Below are 20,748 nucleotides of genomic sequence, written 5' to 3'. Positions count from 1 at the left end.
AGAGTAATATGGGCCCTTTAACAGTAATTAATAGCAAATAGGTTAGGTTATACTAAAACTGTTTTTAATGCACTATAAAGCACTTTGTGTTACATTTTCTGTATGAAAAGCGCTTTATAAATAAAGTTTTTTGTTGTTGTTGTTGTAAAACAAATTCTGACACTCTAGCTGTCTTAAAAGGTATACATACAATGAACTTTCCAGGCAAAGTGACAGACTTTCCACCAGAAAAATTACATAGTGCACCTTTAAAGTATGTAACTTTTTGGAGGTGACAACTCTCCCGCATGATCCCATAGTAATAGAGAGTTAAAACCATACTTCAGAACATTCACCATGGGCAAAGACACGTTTTATACCACACTGTGGAAGATTACAACCAAAGGAACAACATTTCCATGGAAATGTGCAGGAAAAGGGCATCCTCCTTCAGGTTTGTGGAGATGCAAGCCCGCTCACAATAACGATGTGTCAGTGCAATATTGTGCTTTTATTTTAGTCTATTGTTGGCTATAAAGTTATGTACTGTGGCTTTAAGATAAAACTATTTTTGTTTTTTTTAACTTCTTTTGATTGATAAGTTTGTTTTGATTGGATTATGACAATTATGACATTTTTATGAAAATATTAAATAGGATCTTAGTTAAGGTCATGACAAAATCACATTTTGAAACAATTTAACTCCAAAATGTTTTAATTTCAAATGGGAGACTGCACCAGTATTTCCATCTTGATTTTTGTATTATCTGGATATTGCATTAGCTACTACAATAATTATAATTTAGTAATATATTGTGCAAGCCGTATCATCATCAGGTCTAAGCAGTGCTATTGAAGTATGTGCAGTGCTGGTGTGGACAGGAGCAGGGCTAAGATTCCACTCATGCCGAGCGTTCTGGACAGGCACTACTATCACATCAAACTGTTGGAGAGCCACTGGAGCACACAGATGTGTTTAACAGCCTGCAACTGGACAATGGGTTTAGTCAGCGAGGTAGAGGGAGGAGAAGAGGGGAGTGGAGGGGAGAAGGAGAGCAAGAAGTGCACTTTTCTCTGGTGAATTTCTCCACATTTCATCAGCTCTGTCCAGGGAATAATAGAGACTACAGGTGGAAATGTGTGCTCTTGTTAGAAAGTCTGAATTTATGTAACAGGTGTAAAGAAGACCTGCTCATCAAACAGTGCAGTGAAATACGCAGTGTGGTACTAGGAATTTAAACAGACAAGACAAGTTCTTTATGCCTGGAGACATCACTCAAATCATATACAAAACCTTGGTCTTGCAGTATATTGCTGTTTTAAGAAGCATTAAGAAGCTTCTTATGAAAGTTTACACTTCACTGGGATTGGTTAAATCCCCCTGGCACTTATTCAGAGCACAATAGAGGCTGGCCAATCCACACTCCCCACTAATAGAGTGGGAGTGTGTTTACAAATTATGCATAATCTAAATAAAACATTGCACTACAATAATACACTATAAAATAGACTATTATGATGCCAAATATGTTTTCTGTGCACAAAGCTCTCACTTGTGTTGCATTCTCTGCTTCTATACTGATTCTTGTCTGCAGGGCCAGTGCAGACAGCCATCTATCTCTGCTCCAACAGCACTTTTTCACCTGTCTCAGTAGCACTCTGAGCTCACGGGGGCTGAAAAGAATGTGATTTATTAGCACCAAGAAACAGGAATGCTGCGGTGTGATCTGAACTGTGCACTGTAAAACTGGGAAGGCTGTATTAATGGTAAATTATAGTCAGATAAACTGCCTGGAAGTTGTTTACAGTTGTTTACGGTAGCAACAGTAACTATTTTACCTTATAGATGTCTACAGCTATAGACTGTAAGTATATATACAGTAGATAACTCTTTTTAGGTAAATTTACCAAAAGATGGCGATTTTCATTTTCTTGGTAAATGACCATTTTCACAATCCAATTGTAAATTTAAGGATCAAATATAGTTTTATCCGTTTAGACAAAACCATGCCCCATACAAACCAATAATACACAGAACTAGATATTTCAAGACAAAATCAGTTTATTAAAAAACACCAAAAAGTGAATTTAGTGATATCTTACAGATAATGTGTAGTTGCATCTTGGGATGGGGTCCACAAATTACCACATTTTCTGCACTGGATAAGTCGCTCCTGAGTATAAGTCGCACCAGCCAAAAAATGCATAATAAAAAATAATAATTAAGTCACACTGGATTATAAGTAACATTTTTTGGGAAAATTTACAAAATACAAGACCAAACACAGACATTTTATTTTTAAAGGCAAGTTATAATAATAACAATAAAATAGAGAACATCAGGCTGAATAGCAGTACAGCACACTAATGTGACACACTTTATATATTATATTTATTCAGCTACATGAAGCATAGACGACGAACTGAATACGAGTCTAGTATGTTATCGTAAGATATTAACAGTTAATCAAATAACTAAAACATAAAAACAAGCTAAAAAGTTTACTCTTGATCTCACTCCAAATCACTAAATCCATTGAATTCTTCATCCTCGGTGTCGCTTCTGAACAACAACTCCGCCAACTCCCGTGGTACATGAAGTGCCACGTGACTGTCATCAGACTCAGCAGAATACGATTTTCTTTCAGGGGATATTTTTGTTCAGTCTTTTTCAGATGACTTGTAAATTACCATAAGGTTGAAATTTTAAATTTTCAATGGTACAGGAGTAGTAGATACTGGTACACAAGCTTGGGTTGCCCATGCGCGGTTGTCAGTGTGGCAATAAGGAAGACGTGAAATTATATATTTTAATAATTTCACATATGAGTCGCATCTGAGTATAAGTCGCATTATAAACAAACAAATATGCATGTAATAAGTTACTTAACATCACAATATTATCCACTTTAAAAAGTGAAAGAGAACTCCTACCTCTGGACTTTGTGAAATGTGCAGCATCAAGCTGAGGATGAACTGATGCTAAGAAACACACTGCTTCATTCAAATTGTGTCTGGTTTCAAACAACCACAGATCATATGCCCCGGTGGTCATTCATCCCGAAAGGGAGATTACTGATTAGATTTACAAAAAAACTCAGTATTGAAACTAAATTAACAGTGTTATTACTATTCATAGTGCACATTTAAAAGCATCCAAAACATGTCCTTACCATTATGGTGTGAAGCACAGCCCCCTGCATGGGCAGACATCGAGCAGAAACAGCCTGAAATAAGGACCTACAGCAAGTTAGCTTTCCTGTAGCTCACAGCTAAAAGCTAGCACTAGTTTCTGAAATACCCTTAAATTAAGCCAAATGGTTCTGAAGGATAGTTCATATTGACTTGGGAAAAGTTTTAAACGTGCCCGGTTCCTACTCTGTTGGTATCTCCATTGTGAGATGACGTCTGTCCCTGTGTTGGCCATGTGTAGAGCATGCTCCCCTGCCCCTGGAGTAGAGAGAGGAGGGATGCATATGTGCTGGCCCTAAATTAGCAAAATTTAAAAATTTAAAATAAAAAAAATTTAAATACAGCCCTACAAACCACACAGGTCAGTCTACTAACCTATTAGCAATTAGGCCTACTACATGTGTTTCTTTACTGTAGTAAGTAGAGCAGATAGTAGCTTATGCCAAAACTCTGGGCTAAAGTATGCACATGGGAATAAATAAGGTCTAAACCAAACAACACTAGTCTATTTAACAAAACCAACAAATTAATATTTTGCCTTAATTGTAATATTTCAGAGTTGAAAATTTTAAGCAACTTACCCACAAAGGCTGACGCCTGTGGTCCGGTGGTGACTGAGGGAGGCACGTCTAAAAAATTTTAAAAATTCTACAGAAATTCCACAATTCTACATATTTATTGATGTTTCTAGTATAAAAGAAAGGCAGACTGTCATGGGTGAAAAAAAAAGTCTTGCAAAAAAATTTTAAAAATACTAATTTAACTATAGTATAAAGTCCCGTTACAGAGATGGCTGCTTTGAAATCTTTTTTTTTTCCATAGTCGTTTCTTTTCCAGGATGCACAGAGTGATTTACAGTAATAGAGTGAAAATACAGTTGTGTCTTGATATTGCTCATTTTCCCATTGAAGCTGACTGTATACAACCATATAATTGTAGTAATGTTTTTTTTCCAAATCTCCCACCCATTTTCCTCCCAGAATCCACTGCAAATTACAGTATAGTACTGTTTACTATAACACCAGTAAAATACTGTTGGAATTTGGCCGTTTATTTACAGCACAGGCTTACAGTGTACTGTAGGAGCCCGAGGTGGCAGAGCATGCCAGTACGTGCTTTTATATGAGCCCTATCGCACAGCGGCCAGGGCGGGTGGCTTGGTCTGGCTCAATTTGGTTTGGTTTGATCCATGCGGTGTCAGAAGTGTGGTGGTACACACAGGGGAGCAATGAGAGCCCTACGCTCTGCTCTGGTGGGACTCGTAAAAACCTTCTCACCTTGTACGGAGCCCCGCTCTACAACAGTGGTATCAGTGAAGCATGGCAGGGCCCCTCAGACCAACTGTGAAGTCATCAAATCTACTGTAACTGGACTGCAGTGTGGTAAAGGTGCACTATGCAACTTTTTAGCTGGGGCGATGTTATTATTTTGACTAGATTTTTCTCATTACGACATTTAACTTATCTATCTCCATGGAGATAAATAAATTCTAAATTTTATAAAACACAGTGGAACATTCCTGGCAAAGCATTTACATCTCCATGTAGACAATCAGGTGGCATATTTTCCACCAGAAAAAGTTGCATAAAGCACCTTTAAGACAGTCATTTATTAGGGTAAATTAGTGGTGTAGTGTGTCAAGCATCATTTCATCATTTCATTTAATTGGACTAGTTTTAAGAATGTGGGATGAAAGCTGACTGGTGGGTTAGATAAAAGAACAGCTTAATGGAAAATTGAATATTGCCATGAGGACATTTAGCATGAACAAAAATACAACTATACAACTTGTTCACTATATGAATCATGGCTTAGTCCTTTCAACTGACAGCAATCACATCTTTGGGGTTGAATAATGGTACCACTTTGCTATTGTGAACAAAATATCTCAATTGACTTCATACTGACAGAGAAGATGTCAAACTTCGTGGCAGTTTCTGTTTCATGTGAATAGGCCCAGTGATTACAGAGATGTTAACCATAAACCAGGTCAACAAGTCTGCGATCTGACAGTTAAACAGCAAATTCCACCAAAGAACTCTGACCTGAACTGTTGAGGTTTCCTGAACACTGTGATGTTATGTTCCATCAACAGGTTTTTATGAGGAGTACTGTCTGACCCTCAGACTACCACACTTGGTGCATTAACAGCCCTGTGCTATAACTGCTACTTCATAAATGTGTAAGGCATCATTACAGCAGCCATAACTTCATTGGTTTGTTACAAAGCTCTGGCAGTTACTGTTGTTTGTGTGTTTCGACTGCTGTCTCTGTACCTCTCAGTAAAAGTGTCAAACTCCATTATTTTATTCATTATAGGTCCTAAATGTTATATAGCTGTTTTGAACTTTTAGGCATGTTATAATATTGTTTGGTTTGCATAATCCTACATGTTTTGTCTGAGTCTCTATCTCTTTTGAGTTAAAATTGCTTAGTTCCACCTTGTGATATCATTAGGTGGTATTTCCACAAAGTGCTCATCAACAAATCTGACAAGTACTGCAATTGAGTTGGTGCTACAATTATTTAGATAATGGAATGTCTTATTGCAAATCTAAATTGTGATTTTGTTTTAATTGGAATATATTGAGTAGCCTTATTTTAAACCCCACTAAGGACTCCATAATTGCAACCCTCAAATTACCTACACTAAAGCTGGGTTCACACTTCCAAGCACATCACATCAAAATTGTGACAAAACATGCATGTCTATGGTGGAATGTTCGGCAGGTACTGTTTAGGTGATGTTCAACAGAAAGGTGAGTGACCAACTGAAAAAAAACAGCTCTGGGCTAATGCTAGCTGGCATGTAACTGTAATGTTAGAGAATTGTTTAACAGCACAAATAAGCTCACCTGTTGTAGTTCCAGCTAAGTCAGTTCTTTATGTTCAGTTTGTGTTAAAACAAAGTTCACACTAACGTCTAAAAGACCTTCAGACAGAGTAGTGCCTCTATTTAGCATCACACCCCCAGGCAATGTTAATGACATCAGCTGTTAAGTGTTGGGAGTATTAATGGTTTTCAAATATTAAAATGTGATGATGGCATTCTTCCAGTCTGGGGGCAATAGATCATTTTCCCCATAGTATTGTGCTGCTTGTGTAATTTACAAATGTTGAACCTGATCATTTCTATTATCTGTATTTTACCAATATTTATTTTAGCTGCCGACATCTGTATTAAACATTATCGGCGTACAGAATGTTGTGATGTCATCTGAAACCCAGCAATATCTGACCATTACTGTTGATATGTCCTATTATAAATCTATATTCTATAGTTAAACACAGCATACGCATATTTGAGTTTACCACTGAAATGTGATTACGGGACACGTCAATGCTGTTTCCGTGTAACCTGATTCACTGGACTCGACTCAAAAGTGCTGATGTGCTGTTGGTGTGGTATGCTAATATATGCCTGTGAGTGTCTATAAAAGGGCCTCCTGCAGTAGAGGACCTATGGCGGCTCAGTGGATCTAAAATGTGGTCACATCGCAGTGCAGTCCTGTCCTGTAATGTTCTGTCATGTTTACATTTGTGGTCAGTCCATGGCCTCGTCTTGCCTCATGACCTGATGCTGCACGCATGGTTTGCCTAGAGCTATCACTGGATATAATGATCAGGGTTTTTGTTTTGTTACTTCAGGCTTTAAAAAACATTGACATCACACTGATAAATACTGTTACAAGGTGAAAATGTCAAATGTTGCCTAATGCGATACAAAAAACATGTAGGTTAATATTTTGATTTATTGAACATGTCACCATGGGTGGAGCTTTTTCCATGTAGAATATGTTCATAAGTGCATATTGGGGTGACAGTGGTTTGATCACTTGTCCGCCAATGGATCAAGTTCTGTCCTTAGGCGAGAGGTAAAACGTGGTGTGTGTTCAAGTGTTTGTAGTGGTCGAAGGGGCAGCATCGCTTTCATTGGTCTGCCCCAGGGCAGCTGTAGTTACAGTGGTAGCTTACCCCCATTAAGTGTGGAGTGAATGAATAATGACTACCATGTAGCTTTGAGAGACTTCGACAAGCCTGTAAAAGTCTAATACAAGAGGCTGCAATTAAACAGGGCCAAAGAATAACAAACAATCCCACCCACATCCTCTCAGACCAATATGACTTAATGTCTTTGGGAGACATGATGCCCCAATGTAAACATAACCAATTTAAGTACTCAGCTATTCCTTTGTTCATTTTAATGATGAATCAAAAGAAACTGCTATAACACAACTACAGAGCTATAGTAACCACATGGTGGAGTGCAATATTAACTGCACATTTAGACCATATGGAAAAGCGCAATAAGAACTGTACTTTAAGGCCATGAAGGGATTCTTTAATAGTTTGTGTGAAATGTGAATAGTTTGTGTGAATCATTGGAATGTATTGAGTACTGTACCTTGTATGAAAGTTTGTTTGGATGTTGTCTATTTCCATTGTGTCCTTGATGCTCAAGGCAAATTTCTCCATTTCTCCAAGGAATTATGATTATTTAATGTTCAGTCATGGTAAGTGTGTCCTTTAATTTCTTCTATTCATTCGTTTCATTATAAGCTCAATAATGCATTGATTGATTAATATATATTAATCACACAGAATTATATTTACACAACATACCACATGACTTTGTTATACTTGAGTTTGTTTTGTTTGAGTTTCATCTAATAGAAAAAAAGGATCATTTCAAGTACCTTTCAAATGATCCTGTTTACATACCCACAGTGGCAGTTAGTCTAACAGTGGAACAATGTGGGAGAGAGTGAGTACAGCTCCAGAATGAGGAACATAAAGCAGAAGTGTCCCTCTGCTGCAGTTCACTCCAATCTGCTGTCCTCCACATTTCACTGGACAATCGCGCATATTTACACTGGGCTAACAGGCTCCTCTGAGGAAGCCTGCTCATTACTATACACTGATGAAGTCCATGCAGCGTTTAAGTGCACCAAGGCCGACCGGAACACTGTACACTCACGCTTGTTTAGAGCATAGAATATGTAACGAGCTGTTTGCCTTGACTCGGCTCTTGATTAGCAAAAGGAGATTTAACAGAATCATGTCAGAAATGTGGAAAGTTACATTTTTATTTAGTCTACACTTTCAAGGCATTGTTTATATCACTAAAAGTGTATGTGGACCCTTGAAGTCCAAGTTAAAACTATATCATGTAACTCAATAAGACTTCTCCTTTGTTCATCCATCTTGTAGTCTTGATGCGGACTCTTAATTGTATGGATAATTTTCAATGTATTTGCTTGTTACTTCTGTCAAAACATGTACTTATTTCATCTAGAAATATTGCGTGTCCAGTAATAATATATTTTTAATATAATATAATAATAAGATGTAAAAGTTAATCTCTAAAGTATTATTTAAGGTGCTGTGTCAGATTTTTACCATCCTAAAATCGTGAAATAGTACTTCACTTTAAATCGTTTGCCGTGGTCCAAAGTTATTCCTCACTTAACTTATGCATTGTGAGAATCCTAATCATTAATCCCAAAGAGTGTGCCAACACACACTTCCTGATTATAAGACAATAAATGCTTTCTAATTAGATGGAGACAGAAGGCAAATAATATTTCAACCTCAAGAGCTGCTTATACACAATATATGTACTAGAAAGTACTTAGTATATGTACTTAGAAAAGGCACAGGGGCTTCAATCTTCAAATTTTGTAGTGTGGTATGAATTATAGCAGGATTTCCAAAATCACTGGCCTAACCATTTGCTAATTTTCCTTTTAGAAATGTCCTAAATGTAAATATCCCATATAAAAAATTGAGAAGTACTAGCAATTCTAAAGCGTTTCAGTTTTATGCTGCTAAAACTTCCTGAAGATGTGACACAGGCCTCCACTTTGACAATGCTTAAATCCAGGCTCAGAATGGTTCTGTTTAGCTGTGCATATGACTGAAAGGTTTTTATTCTGCTCTCTTCTCCTTTAATGTTAATTTTATTATGATTATTTGTGATTATTTATGTTTTGATTTGTGTATTGTGATTTTTATGTCTTTCTTATTCTGTAAAACACTTTGAATTACTTTTTGTACAAATTAAGCTATACAAATAAACTTGCCTTGCCTAAAACTTTGAAAAAAACTGAGTGACCCATTTTATTTCCAGGAACACGGGTTACAATCCTGGACTATTGCACCTGGCTACGAGACTATAGAAATTCCTACTGGCAACAAATGAAACCGAACTAAATACATTTCAAGGCTTTGGTGGCTTATTAAACAAGTGCTAACATTTTTATCAGCTCTGAATACGAAAAGATCATGATGCGATGGAAAGGCTATGATTAGAATGATAAATTAAAATCTAAATTTGAATAGGTGCAATTGGGGGACAGGGTCGGGGCAGGGCAAGGCCAGGCCACGTGAGGCTGCAGCGCTTGGGATCCCAGATTAAATTCTATGTGTCAACGCGGTGGAAAGGAGGATTTTTATTAAAATGTATGCTGCATTTGGGCCAAGTCTGACAGATGCATAGTTCCAGGGCTGTGGGGAGCTGCGTGTGAGGTAGGTGGGGAGGGAGAGTAGAGCAGGGCAGTGAAAAGGGCCTGGGGGGTTTGGGCTATTGAAAGAACACTGTGTTGTCACCTTGTAGAACTAATGGGGCTTGAAGTGTCTATGATTTCTCTAATATTGTGGCTGTGTCCAATCCAAGCACATCAAGGACTTACTTAGACAATGGCCTTTTAGCTGCAGAGTTGACAGAGACACACAGAGACACTGCAACCATGTGGACTGAAGGAATATAATGTGATAGCATTTGGTTGCAACCAAATGAAGCCAATCAAGGTTGACAGTTATAGAGGCTAATCTGCAAGCACGGACCATATTTAGAAATCTGGGCACAAAACCAAAGAGCCAATCATGAGTGAGGGTGTTGAAGTTGATCAAACATGTTGCTAACGCTAGTGGGAGTGATCTTGGGGAAAGAAGGCACTTAATTGTTCCGTTACCAGACAAATGATAATGTAGAGCAGGGTAAAATGAACATTTTAAGGTCAGAATGCAGCAAGTACAGAGAGAAGGGCCACTTTTTTCCCAATACAAAGTGAATTGGAGCCAGAGCCCATGCTCACTTTCTATTTGGAATGCAGCTGCTAGCAAGTTAGCTATATCCATTTGTATATACAGTCTATGATAGCAACCAATTGAGATCACAATAGAATATCATAAATTGAACATTATTGACTAAATCTGCCATCTTTATTGCAAGCAGGGAGCAACGCCAAGTAAAACAATTTAAACAAGCAAACTGTGCAGAAACAGGATCTTCAGCTAGGAGACAGTCTATTACTGGTTTTCAAATGATTTCTACATTATGTATAGACCTTCAAGATTGCAAACTGTCAGGCTTTTACATATTTATAATGAAAATAAAATATCTAGATATATAGATTCTAAATCTAAAAAGTACCTAATTAATTCGACTGAGGAACTTACCCAGAAACAGACTAGAAAATGCAAACACCAACAAAAAGGTCAGCCTTGTTTTGGCAATCAAACCTGTGACTTTCTAAGAATGCTAATGCCTTACATTGCATGAGGCTGATAGCTAACATGGTCTTACCTACAAGCACCACCAGCCTGTGCTTGGCCCCGGGCTGCCTGTGGTATTGTGTCACCTCCTCGTAGGTGGGCACGTCAGCCATGTCGTACAGCTCGCTCTTCTTACACTCGTACATGGACTTGTTGGTCTTCTTGTCTCTCCTGCTCAGGCGGAAGCTCCTCCTGAAGCCCGCTGCAGAAACAAAGAACTGATTAACCTCAGACAGTATAAGAGCCCAAACATGGCCAGCCACAGAACTAATTCTGCAGTGTTATCAATTACACTTCCATTAGATTGGTTTCAAGTCACTGTGTTTAAAATAATGCTGATGCATAAGCAAGGCTGCCTCCCTCTGAACACCAATCACACACAGACCACATTCACACACAGGTAAGGTCTTGCCCAAGGGCACAACAACAGTATGCACTTGTACAAGTTGGGATCAAATCGAAGACTTTTGGTTTAATGGGCAAACGATCAACCCCCTCAACTCCTGCCCTATTATGAATACATTTTTTTACAACAATTATGAGTCAAAAAACTTGCCTTGTGCATTGATTAATCAAGTAAGCCTGAGATGCAGAATGCACACTTGATACTTAGATTAGTAATGTGGAATAGCCACGGGGGGGCATACATAGTCAGTCCGTATAAAACAAATATAGCTTCTTAAAAATAAAAATAAAAAATATATAAAAAATAAATATATATTAAATTTATTAATATTTTTTAATATATTAAATATTACTTCTTAAAAAATAAATCTTCTTAAAAATAAATGTAAAAAATCACATGGGACTGGAAAACAATGCAGATTTCTGCAGAATCATTGAGCAAAGCACTAAACGCTGTCATTTTGTTTAAAATGATAAATGACCAATAAGCTCCTTCATTTCACTTGCATCACTGCCGGTGGTTACATGTAGAGCTAGGCCGATATATTGGTTAGCCAATATATCAGGCCAATATTTGCACTTTTAAGGTTAAAGCACCAGCAGATATTTTGTTTTGCCCAACCTGCTGCCTAAAGAATACAAATAAAGCTTTATTTGAACGCTTTGTGACGACAATTCCCTTAAAGGTTTGTGGTAAAAAAGGGCTGTGGGTGAGTTTGTAGTAAATTTAAATAGCATAATTTGAGGAAAATAATCAAAAGTCACCTTACATATTGGCCCAAAAATAGAGGGTGCAGAGGGTATCGGCCATCGGTCGGCACTGGATTCTAAACAATTGCTATCGGCATCAGCCATAAAAAACGCAAACAAACATATTGGTCGATCTCTAGTTACATGCACACTTAAATCTAATTTCTGAACCTTTAAGATTACTTAAATGACATGCAAACAGCAGAATCTGTTGTGAGCAATCAGAAAGACCATGATAAGAAAAAAAATTTTTGATTTTGCTGTTCATGTGTCATTTTAATGGTCTTAACGCAAAATATGCCAGCAACCATGACCACTGGAAAAAAAAAAACAAAACCAAATTGCAGGAACATGCTTGGTTCTGGCTCAAGACACGACAAGAAGAATGGTGACCAGACTGATATCCCTCTATATTAAAAAATGCACAGATATCATTCTGGATTTGCCAAGAGACCATCAACCGATCAATCAAGTCAACTACTAACGCCATACATCACAACAACACACTGCGGCCCACAGCTGTGCAGATTTACGCCGTTTCAGTCTCTTGGCTGATCTTTCTTCGTAACACAAAGAGCTGCTCTGCTTCAGCAGAACTCTCCTCGCTGTAGGTGACAGACTGACAGTTTCCAACATCTTACTCACAAGTTCCCTTGTGACATTTCATTACAAGCCTGAGAAAAGGCTTTGTGAAATGTCCACACTAACCTTTCATCACTTTTATTACTTTTAATCAAGACACAATATTGGTGGTCAAATAAAATCACAATTCCATGGCTGTATAACTTTCCAATTTGTTCTCCGCACTTCCAGATTGACCATCACTTTCACAGCTGTGTGGGCGTTTCTCCTGTGCTCTTTTAGATTTACAGGTTTAGAACAGAGCCATGTCCAGGGGGCTGATCCATAAAACAAGCACACTCTATAAGCTACACTCATTTGGTATTCATATAAGCAAAAGCAGGCAGGTGTCTAGATCACTAAATTTGGCATTAAAGGCCCTGTACACATTTTTTCCCATGTACTTGAGCAATGTACAGATTTACTGTATAAGCAGATCTCAAGGTGAAAGTAAATTGGCTGTGTAGTGTCTGCATCGAATTAGCAATTTCTTGTCAGAGAAGCAGGAAGTACACATTAGCATGCCAATTGTTGTTAGCTTTATAGTCACAGCAAAACTCTGCTCTGGTTTCTGAGCGTTGTGAAAAGCACTCATTGTGGTGAATAATTAGGATGCTCAGAATGTAAAAGGAAAGTGAGATATAACTTTGGACAATTTTTAAGATTTTTTTTGTACATTTATGAAAAATTGTCCTGTGGAAGCATCACTGATGTGGGGTTGTGTCTTGTACAGGATCGTACAACTAACCATAATGAGGGTTCGAATAGTACCTGGGAGAGATCGCTAGATTACTCTTCTTCAGGTATGTTTTTGGTAAGCGAATGTTATGACATAGTAGAAAGCTCAGAAAAGTTGATCCACTTGTGTGATCAAATAATCTATCCCCTCTTTAATGAGTATAACCGGTTTCCTCATTTAACACGAATCATACGAGCTTTAATTACAGCTAATGATAAATTATATACTGTTTTCCTTCCTTCCTAATGAATAATAAATGAAGTACCAAAATGCTCCAAAACACAATCTCGGATGGCACACTGGATTAGAGAAACGGGGAAATGACTACACTGACAAAACACTAGTACCTTCCCATTTTCCGCCGCTGTGATTAGCGCGTCTCGCTTTTCCAAACACGTTCTGTACTAGGCAGCGAAGTTACGAATGCGGGCATGAGGAGAGGGCTCTGAATCATTCCGTACACACGTATCCACACGCGCCGCGGATAGTGTTACCATGGATGCGGGCTTGTTCCACTGCGGCCGCGTCCCTAGGTCTCTGTGCTATTCCTCCCTCAGCTCCTCACCTCCTTGCAGTGGAAAGCACACTTCAAACGCAGACCACATGGCATCCGTGCAGTAAACAGAGCAGGCATGTCCAAGAGAAACCAGGACGATATGGCTGCTCGTTTATCACAAGACAAACAGACGCGGGTTAATTGGGCATTACTAATCCTGCCGGGGTCATCCATCCTCCTGTCTGCCGTTTCCATTCACAGAAGCAGCAGGTGCTTTCAGGAACTTAGAAGGTACAATATACTTTTATGGAGGTCAAGACCACCAGAGTCCCTTCTTCAAATGCTATGCTTTTGATTCGAAAAATGAACAAATACACTGTGCTTTAAAAAAAAAAGTTACTTGCATCAAGTGGGATATTGGTGAAACATTACCTGACCAGCTAGAACCAAGCTTTTTAACAAAACTTTACAAGGATGCATGGGTCTGGAACCATATCCTGTCTCTCAGAGCGCACAACTGACAGGTGAATTAACCAGTCAGAGAGATCCATGGTCTGTTCAGGTCAAAAAAATGTGACAATCTATCTTGCTGGGCCAGATAACATTTTAGGTTTCAGAAATGTTTTATCTTCACGGATATCTGACCTGGTTAATATTATTGGAGGTGACTGGAGCAATGCTATGCCTTGTATCGAGTATCCACAGAAGAGGCACTCACACTACACACAACTAAGTCTCATAACTTAAGTCAACTTATGCCCAGTCACTACACCAGACCAAAGTATACTATAGAGGCCAGAGAGTAGTAGAAACAGGCCTGAGCTATTCAACAGCGTTTTGCCAAGCATTTGTGTGCATTAAAGCCATTGTAGGATCATGCTGTGACAACAAACACTAAATGGTCTGTAACAAGTAGTGTTGATGCTAGCCCACTTTCCTACGAGACAAAATGTCACAGCCATGTCAGAAACTCAGCACCCTGGGGCCTGAGCAAACTGGAGCATAAACTGCCCACTAACATCCTGAGTGACCCGCACCATAAAGAACATAAAGACAGAACACGGCGCACATTATGGTCCATAAAAGCACAGAGGACAGCTGGGAAGAAGAGAGTGGGGAAAAGGAGATGCCTGGGAACAGTACAGCCACCAGGAAGACCAGACGCCACGCGTGGGCAGTCACATGACCTGACCGGAAGGAATGATGGACATTTTCTGTCCCATCAAAATTGTGCACATGGAGAAAGTAGTAAACTAGTCAAATAAGATGCTGTAAAGACACACCACAGAGGCCAGCATTGAACAGAACTATGTCCATCTGCGTCTGTGTAATTCCTCAGTCGTCCAGGTCTGATCCATAGCAAAAGACGAAATTTAAATCTGTCAACTGGACAAATCGTTGTAAGAGTGAAGACATTTCGCTGCTCATTATATCTATCTGAAGGAAGGGGCTAACCACACTGGAACTGTAAACATCTATTGTCTCCAGTTTCAGCTGAAACTACCCTATTCAACCCTTAACAACCCTGCTATTGTTCTCATTGTTCTGGGTCTGAGGATAGAGTGATAGATGGGGGAGAAATTGTGTCTCAGCCCCCCATTCATGTTTAAAAAAGGATTGTCTTTCCTAACAAAAATAGCTTCTTTAACTCCTCTCTCAAACCATTTCTTTTCTCTGGCTACCAGCAATCTGACCAGAACTGAAGAAGTGGCTTGGTTGAACAGCAAAACGTCTTAACTCTTATAACGATTTGTCCAGTTGACAGATTTAAACTTCGTCTTTTGCCATGTCTATCTACAGCTACAGATGTTGTATTATTGTGCACTAAATGATCTGTAGCCAATTTTGAACCATGATTAAAATGTGTGAAGATGTTTCAGTTTTAACTGTTTTGTTTAGTTTGTTGGAATCCTTCTCTCACTCTTATGATGGACCATGACTGACCACAACTGTCTATGCTAGTCACAGTCACTGAGCGCACTGTCTGAGCTATAGCCTCACACTGGGCTGTGGAAAGAGCTCCAGACAACAGTCACAGTCCAGTCAAAAACTTTTATTCAGACTCCTGTCTTCACGTTTTACATTGCTTCTGTAAGAATCCAATAGGAATGTGGAGAGAAATGTATTGCTTTTTGTCACATTTTTTGCACTTTGGAATCTATAGATGTATTCACTCATCAGCTGTTTGCGCTAGGAACTCCGTGAATAAGAGGGAGATTGGTGAAAAATAAAGAATAAAAGCTTGTGGGATGTAAAACATTGCTGTTCTACTGAGTCTCTGGCTTCAGAGTCTTTGATTTCATGTTATGATTTTAACGTCATTCCGCTCCTTGCTGAAGTGTTTCTTATTTTTGCATGTTTTTTTATGAGAAAAATTATCATAAAGGAGATTTAAGCATGTGGAATCATTTTATTTAAACACATTTCTTTTTAAAATTCTTTTTTCTTTTATGACAGTAGTTTGTCATCCACTCCAGACCACACCAGATGGCGTCCTAGGTGACCACCTGGTTCGACTATGCCCGGAGTGCATGCCATCTTGGTTGACTTCATTCATAGCCTGAGGCCTAACAAAGATGACTCCAGTGGAATATAGTGGTGATGGCAGCTGAGGATTAGGAAAGCCTCAGGTTCGGCTTTAGGGACTGTGGTTTAATGCTGTAACACTTTTAAGGATGAAGATGTGGATGAGGAGGGCACTTTCCACACTGAGCTAATATAGACTAATATAGAGCAACCTGCACAGAGAAAACCTAACTACACTCCAGAGAGACTACTGCAATAGTGGACAACCAACAGCAAACAACACAACCATATCCAACATGTTGGAACCTTCTGATTTGAGGTTTTGGAGCTGTGACCTGATAAATAGTAGTAAAAGTAACATATCATGTATGATGTATGGAATTATTTAACAAAGAAAAATATAAAAAATAAGTTTATATTCAAATTCTCAAAGTAGCCACCCTTTGTTTTGTTGACAGCGCTGCAAACCCCTGACCCTGTCTCTTGAAGCCTCGTGAAATGTTTTTTAGTTCACAGGGGGGCCATGTCAGGTTCAAGGAATGCAAAAAGTGCAAACCAGGGTTCAAAGAGTGACTATTTTTACATTTTCTTTTAGTTTTTCTTTTTGTCTTTCCATATGTGCCCATTCATAGTTACTTACAATGTTATTTACAATGTAAATAATTATGGAAATAGAGAAGAAAAATGAATGAAAAAGGGTGTCCAAACGTTTGACTGGTAGTCTCTGTAATTGTAAAACTGTATGAACCAAAAACTGAACTCAGTGCTCAACTGGATGGGTCTCACATATTGGCTTTAATCATTAATCATCTTAATTTTTTCTTCTTATATGGAAGGACAGCATATTGACACAACCTAACACACAGAAGAAAGTGGACAACTTGGTTCCATCTCTTCAGAGCCCTGCCTTTGCTCAGTTTCCACAGTGCTGAGACGTGGTCCTCAAACATGTTGTTAGAGGCTTACACCATGGAACAGAGCTGTGATAGGTCCGCTTGTTTTTCCTCTCCGTCTCATCCCATTGCGCTCTGGGCTAGGGAACGTCGTCTACATGCCTGAATCCTAATACGCTGGTGAAAAAGCCACTTAAATACACACGACATTCCTCTCCCATAAGTCCTAGGAGTTACCATCCACATGCCAAGTAATGAGCCAGGATTTGTGAAGCTAAGTGCCGGCTTTCCTGGTTCCCTCATCAGCCCGGAGAAGATGCTTAAAAATAATGGCAAAGACGAGATTCCAAACGGTCTATAGCTGGAATGCCTAGAAAGCGGATTGAGAGATTGGACATTCTACATACAGGGCATAGATTCTTACATAAACATATTCATCTTCATCGGAGCATGCAGTAGATGACAAATATTAGTCTGGAAATCCTGGAGCGTTCTGTCCCGGCTCCGTTCATTTTTCCATCAGTTGGATGTTACTGGTTGTGACACATGATCCATATTCCAGCTGCCTTCTCCTCAGTCGTAACTGGAGTTTCTTGTTTGCATTTCATTCTTGTGTTTATTATTGGATTTTACATTTTGTGTGTTTTAAGGCAATCTGGAGATAAAATTTTAAAACGAATGTGAAGAGAGAAATAAAAAGTAACATGGTGATCTAAGCGTGTTGTGTTAGCAATTAGTGCCTCATAGAACTAGAACACCCTTTCTTTAATTTTATGTTAACATTACTTCAAACTATTTCTTTGAAGCAATATAACTTTTTAACCCAAGACTTTTGAAATTTGAATTTTGTAGTTCCTTTGTTGTATTCTCTATTGACTGAGCCAAAAATCATTCTATTATTGTTTTATTTCTCCACTTGTACTTTATAAGCAATCTGTCTGTGTGCTGAGAGAAGACTTGGACTGCTCCTTTTTAACTATGATTTAAATGGAAACCGTATTTCTATGCAAATGGTAGAATGACTATAGCTAATCCATTTATACCAACAAATAAAAAATCTGATTTACGATCCCTTCATATGATTATTTATGCTTATGGAGTTGTTGATCTGAAGCTACACCAGTGACCTCAGTCTTCCACAAACAAACAAAGTAGTCCTGTCGTAGCGTGACATGTGTGATTTGTATTCCCTGTAGAAAACCGTCAAATCTGGTCTCCTCATATTAAGTTGTAAATATGGCTTGGCTCAAAGCTGATCTCTGGGCCCGAGTACAACTCCAGTGAAGGTTAGCTCCTGGCAGCGCCGCGCGGCAGACGTTGCATCACTGAGAGAAGCATGGAGGGAAAACAAACCCAATATGAAGGACAACATGCAAAAGGCTCTGCACACTCAAATGGCTAAGACTACTTTAAATCAGACCACCACATCCAACAGTCAGGCAGAGAGCACTCATATAGAAGGGTTTCATATATTAGCTTTTCCTCCTCCCGTTTCACGTTGGTCCTGTTTCAGCCATATTCAAAAATAGCTGGTGGTTTCTCGGTTCTGGACATTGTTAGGGGCAGTGCAGGAGCAGGAGAGGTGTGGCTGATGGAGAGGTCAGGCTTTAAGGACAAAAATCACAGTAGAAAATCATAGTAAAAAGGAGAGTTGAAGGGATAAAAGTAGTAGTTGCATTTGCATTAATATGTAGAATTAAATATGGTATTACACAGTGTTTTGCACAGATTTATGGCTATGACTGTCTGTCACAGCACTCCAATATTAATATTATTATTCATATTTAATAGGAGATGAGGGCCATCTAAAATGAATATTGTTAAAATGTAGGTTTTTGTTGCAATATGGCGAGTTATAGGGTCTAGTCACTGATAAAAATGACCAGTTTCAGCAATGAACAGGCAATAATGGTGCGTTCTAGTCGTCCTTAGAGCCCGAGTTAGTAAACTGGTGAAAATTCAAAACCCGACAGTTAAAATATCGATAGTACTTGTGTTATTTTCCCGTTAGTTGCTTCCTTCTGTCCACCTGCTTCTGTGAAACTGAACCTAATGTCAACAAAAGCATAAATTCTTTCAACCATTACTTTATTAACTGTAAATGTAGTAACGAATATTCAGTTTCTAAATTAACTTAATTGGATCCACAGTTTGGCTGATTTGAGCACATTCCTAGTTTTTATTACTTGAGTCTTTACTGGTCATTGTTTTTCAGACTTGACAACTGCATTTAATGTTTAACCCAGAGATTACGTCAATCCGAGTTCCGACCTCTGAGGAAGACTAGAAAAGTGCACCAAAAAAATCTATAGAAATGCAAAAGATATACATCCCATGAGCTGACCCTGATTGATCCTAGGAGGAGTTGCTCACGGTCACTTTGCATTGATCTGCACAAGTGGACATGGTTTAGTACAGTGACAATTTCTAAACACTCAACATCATGTCTGAATAAAGACGAAAGACATACACACACAAGCGGACCTTATGATTTGGGGAGGAAAAACGGTAATAAAAACATCATGGGAAAGCAGTGGTGAGTTTGACGGCGGCTCTTTGGGAGCGGCCAGCAGCAAATGGTCATTGTCATTAAATCTGACCAGTGCCACATGAAGGAGACCACCGCTCAGCTGGACCTAAGGAACAAAGCGCAAATACAAGCCACCGATCAAACTCAAATCTACAACATGTCCCGGGACCCACAGCAGAGGAACAGCGGGAATTCGAACTACTTTTTGCCAAATCCGTGACACCAATTGCCAGGAAGCTAACGCAGAAATAGCAGCTATACACTAGGCTAAATTGGAAAGTCAAATCCAAGCATAATATATCAATAGGATTATGGGAATTCAGTGGTGGCTATTGCAACAGACTGAAAGGGGAGGGTTAAGAAGAGAAGACACAACATTGGACAAAAGCTATGGATGAAGCTAACGGGGTGGACAGAGGACAAGAAGAAGACTCTCACCTCCCACCTGGAATCCACTAGAATCTGCATCCTCTGGTGAAGAAAAAGAGAGACAGGTAGCCAAAAGAAACGGACATAACAAGTTTTAAAAATAAAAAAAATGTATTTTACATTTCCACTTTAAGGAAAGGGATGTTGGACCAAGACAAGAGAGGTCAAGATAAAACTAGAAGACTCCTGGTGATGCTGATGTCTCTTAGCAGTAGCATTAACGTTTGCATTTGCACCCACTGTGATGGTTAAAGAATTTGAACCTAAAAAGTAGTAACTACTTCATATACAGATAGAAAGATAGGTCGTCGTACGTCACACATTTTACAATCTGTTAAACCAATAGAGATTTTAAGATCCTAAATACTAAACGTCCATTCAAGCATATTTTAACAAAAGTTGTAAATTGATGTTGCAATGTTCTAATGATTTTTGGGAAGAGAAAAATACACGTTTTATGAATAACAGAGGACCATAGAGAATATATGTGTTGAATTATAAAACATGTATCCAGTTGTTACCATTTTATATATACACTAGAAATCGATTGAAAGTTATGAATGTAACTGTGTGTGTATGAAACCCAGATGACTGACAAAGGAATAGTGCTTTAAACATGATTGAATGAACA

At 38.7% G+C, this 20,748-nt stretch overlaps 1 protein-coding gene across 2 annotated transcripts in view; it reads right to left on the bottom strand.

Moving 5' to 3' along the window:
• The window catches only part of mpp7a (MAGUK p55 scaffold protein 7a), a 204,873-nt gene that overhangs the window by 26,265 nt on the left and 157,860 nt on the right, over positions 1–20,748 (bottom strand). For both annotated transcript variants that reach the window (XM_055230120.1, XM_033985906.2), the window contains one exon: positions 10,760–10,930. In XM_055230120.1, coding sequence (XP_055086095.1) covers positions 10,760–10,930 — 171 coding nt within the window. The remainder of the gene's footprint in view (positions 1–10,759; positions 10,931–20,748) is intronic.

The sequence above is a fragment of the Periophthalmus magnuspinnatus genome, chromosome 20 (genome assembly GCF_009829125.3).
Source record: "Periophthalmus magnuspinnatus isolate fPerMag1 chromosome 20, fPerMag1.2.pri, whole genome shotgun sequence".
Classification (NCBI taxonomy): domain Eukaryota; kingdom Metazoa; phylum Chordata; class Actinopteri; order Gobiiformes; family Gobiidae; genus Periophthalmus; species Periophthalmus magnuspinnatus.
Note: the sequence above shows the minus strand (reverse complement) of the source record. Positions and strands in the feature narration are given on the sequence as shown.